This window comes from Enhydra lutris, unplaced genomic scaffold (assembly GCF_002288905.1).
Source record: "Enhydra lutris kenyoni isolate GAN:26980312 unplaced genomic scaffold, ASM228890v2 scaffoldscaffold1, whole genome shotgun sequence".
NCBI classification, from domain to species: Eukaryota; Metazoa; Chordata; class Mammalia; order Carnivora; family Mustelidae; genus Enhydra; species Enhydra lutris.
In genome coordinates, this window is record NW_019154085.1 from 29,095,302 (window position 1) to 29,098,390 (window position 3,089).

A 3,089-nucleotide genomic window follows, 5' to 3' on the forward strand; every position below is an offset into this window, starting at 1 on the left:
AAGATCAGGGTGTGTTCGTGGGGAAGAAGAGCAGGAGAGGAGCCACTCAGGGACCAGAGACTATGGCGTCCCCCCACACATGGAGCTACAGAGAATCAGGTCAGCAAACGGCAGACTGGGGCTTCTAGCTGATTGTCTGACCGCCCCCAAAGCAAAGGCCCCCAAGGAGGGGGCTTGTGATCTGCAGGTAGGTCCGCGCCCCACCAGGACCCCATCACAGATAGAGCAAGAAGACACCTACTGAACTCCTCCACAAGCCCATCATGGTGGCCGCATGGGAGGAAGGGAGGAGAGGAGAGCTAAGAGGTAATCCACCTGTGGCCATATTGGAGAAGCCCAGAGCAGTTCGACCCCGCAGGTCCTGGGGCGCCCTGGGGAAGGCACTCACTGCCCACGCTGCCCCCAGCACATAACCAAAAAGGGGGAGAGACTGTTCCCACGGTTTCTCTGCCACCGTGATCCAATACATCAAAACAAGCTGACCCAGGGCCTTAGGATTTGCGGGGGCGAGGAAGGGGCGATGTGAGGGGGAGTGGGAGCCCCCAGACCCCTTTCCCCAGCTCTGACCCTGAGGAGGCCCTTGGAACCAAGGCCACCTCCTCCCCCTTTCCCCTTTCTGGTGAAGGGAAAGGACCGGAGACAGAGGGTGGGGGGTAGGGCGGGACTTGAGATTAGTATGCGAGCTCCTATTGGCCAGAGGAGCTGCCGGTCAGAAGGGCAACTCGAGAGAGGATTGGCTGCGTGAGGCGGGGCGCGGCGCGGCTAAAGACGGGGTCCAAGGGGTGGGGCTGACGCTGCAGCTGGCGCAGCTCAGACTCCGAGCAAGCGCCGCGGAGCAGCCAAGAAAACACCTTCCCCTGCCCGTTCCCGCGCCCGGGCCGGGGCTAGGCCCCCCACCGCCGGGTCTCCGGGGCTGCAGCAGAGGCGGCGGCGACAGCGGCGCCGCCCGCGGTTCCCACCGGGGCCCGGGCGCCGGCCCCGCTCTGCAGGATGGGCACGGTGCTGTCTCTTTCCCCCGCCTCTTCGGCCAAGGGCCGGAGGCCCGGCGGGCTGCCGGAAGAGAAGAAGAAAGCGCCGCCCGCGGGGGACGAGGCGCTGGGGGGCTACGGGGCGCCGCTAGCAGGCAAGGGCGGCAAAGGCGAGAGCCGACTCAAGCGGCCGTCCGTGCTCATCTCCGCGCTTACCTGGAAGCGCCTGGTGGCCGCGTCCGCCAAGAAGAAGAAAGGCAGCAAGAAGGTGACGCCCAAGCCGGCGTCCACTGGCCCCGACCCCCTGGTCCAGCAGCGCAACCGCGAGAACCTTCTCCGCAAGGGCCGGGACCCCCCAGACGGCGGCGGCGCCACCAAGCCACTGGCGGTGCCGGTGCCCACCGTGCCGGCGGCCGCAGCCACCTGCGAGCCGCCGTCGGGGGGCAGCGCGGCCGCCCCGCCGCCGGGTTCGGGCGGGGGAAAGCCGCCGCCGCCGCCACCCCCAGCCCCTCAGGCGGCGCCGCCAGTGCCTGGCGGCTCGCCGCGGCGGGTCATCGTGCAGGCGTCCACCGGCGAGCTGCTGCGCTGCCTGGGCGATTTTGTGTGCCGACGCTGCTACCGCCTCAAGGAGCTGAGCCCGGGCGAGCTGGTGGGCTGGTTCCGCGGAGTGGACCGCTCGCTGCTGCTGCAGGGCTGGCAAGACCAGGCCTTCATTACGCCCGCCAACCTGGTGTTCGTGTACCTGCTGTGCCGCGAGTCGCTGCGCGGGGATGAGCTGGCGTCGGCCGCCGAGCTGCAGGCCGCCTTCCTCACCTGCCTCTACCTCGCCTACTCCTACATGGGCAACGAGATCTCGTACCCGCTCAAGCCCTTCCTCGTGGAGCCCGACAAGGAGCGCTTCTGGCAACGCTGCCTGCGCCTCATCCAGCGGCTCAGCCCCCAGATGCTGCGGCTCAACGCAGACCCCCACTTCTTCACGCAGGTCTTTCAAGACCTCAAGAACGAGGGCGAGGCCGCCGCGGGCGCCGGGGGTCCACCCAGCGGGGGCGCGCCCGCGGCCCCCGCCTCCTCCTCGGCCGCCAGGGACAGCTGCGCGACCGGAGCCAAGCACTGGACTATGAACCTGGACCGCTAGGGATTCCCAAGGGCCGCGCCCGCACCCCGCCCCAGCCCCTGACACGCACTGGGAGCCCCCGGGACCATCAAGCCGCCGCCGCTGTTACCGCCGCTCCGTGCCGTGGCCGGAGGAGGAGCCGCCCCTGTCCCGCAGGGAAGGTGGAGGCCAGGACGCCAGAGGCTGCGGCTCTGGATTTGCTGGGCATAGGGTGGGGGTGGGGGATGAGCGCGGGAGGGAGACCCCCAACCTCACCCGTTCTGTCTGCCTGTGCCCCCATCTCTCCAATTCTACCCGGGTCTCCTCCTTCTTTTCCGTGTGTGTCTGTAAATCCATCTCCCTCGATTTTGACCGTTTCCTCGCCTCCTTCCTGTATCTTCATCTTTCCTGTCTGCCTTCACATCTCCCTCTCTGCCTTTCCATTTTCCGTACCTTGGGTGTGTATTTCCGTCTCCATCTTACCCCCTACCCGACTATCATTGCCCCCCCTTCCCCTTTCTCTTTCTGCACCCGTGTCCCCATCTCCCCCTTCTCGTTCTCTTTTCCTTTCTCCTTACATGTGTCACCCTCTTCCCCCCCTTCCGCCCCCCCCCCCCCCCCCGCCTATGTCAGCTTGCATTTCTTCCCCCTACTGAGCACCCCATATCCCCTTTCCCAGACCAAAGGGAATATCATTTCTTGATTTGGACTGACTTCGGTGCGGCGAGAAACTGCAGCCCCAGGAGCCCAGACAACAACCAGGATGGTCCTTCGCCCCACCCCCCCCTCCTGTCCCTACCTTTTCCAACGTGTTGCATGCCGGGAGTTGGGGGGGGGGGAGGGAGATGCCGGCTTCAGGAGGCCGAGATTTGGGAGCAAAATCAACCTAGGAGGCCATCCCGGCGGCGAAGGCGCCTCAGCGGAAGGGCGGGAGGAGACAGAAACTCTTCTTACTCTGGGGGAGGGGTACCCCTCTTCCGTATCTTTAGGTGTTTTTGTTCCTCCCCTTTTAATTTATTTGGTTGTTT

At 65.8% G+C, this 3,089-nt stretch overlaps 1 protein-coding gene across 1 annotated transcript; it reads left to right on the forward strand.

Moving 5' to 3' along the window:
* The first annotated feature begins 990 nt into the window (after positions 1-990).
* On the forward strand, positions 991-2,103 carry LOC111145758 (cyclin dependent kinase 5 regulatory subunit 2). The gene has a single exon (XM_022500945.1). The coding sequence runs from the start codon at positions 991-993 to the stop codon at positions 2,101-2,103; it is 1,113 nt and encodes a 370-aa protein (XP_022356653.1).
* The last annotated feature ends 986 nt before the right edge of the window (positions 2,104-3,089 follow it).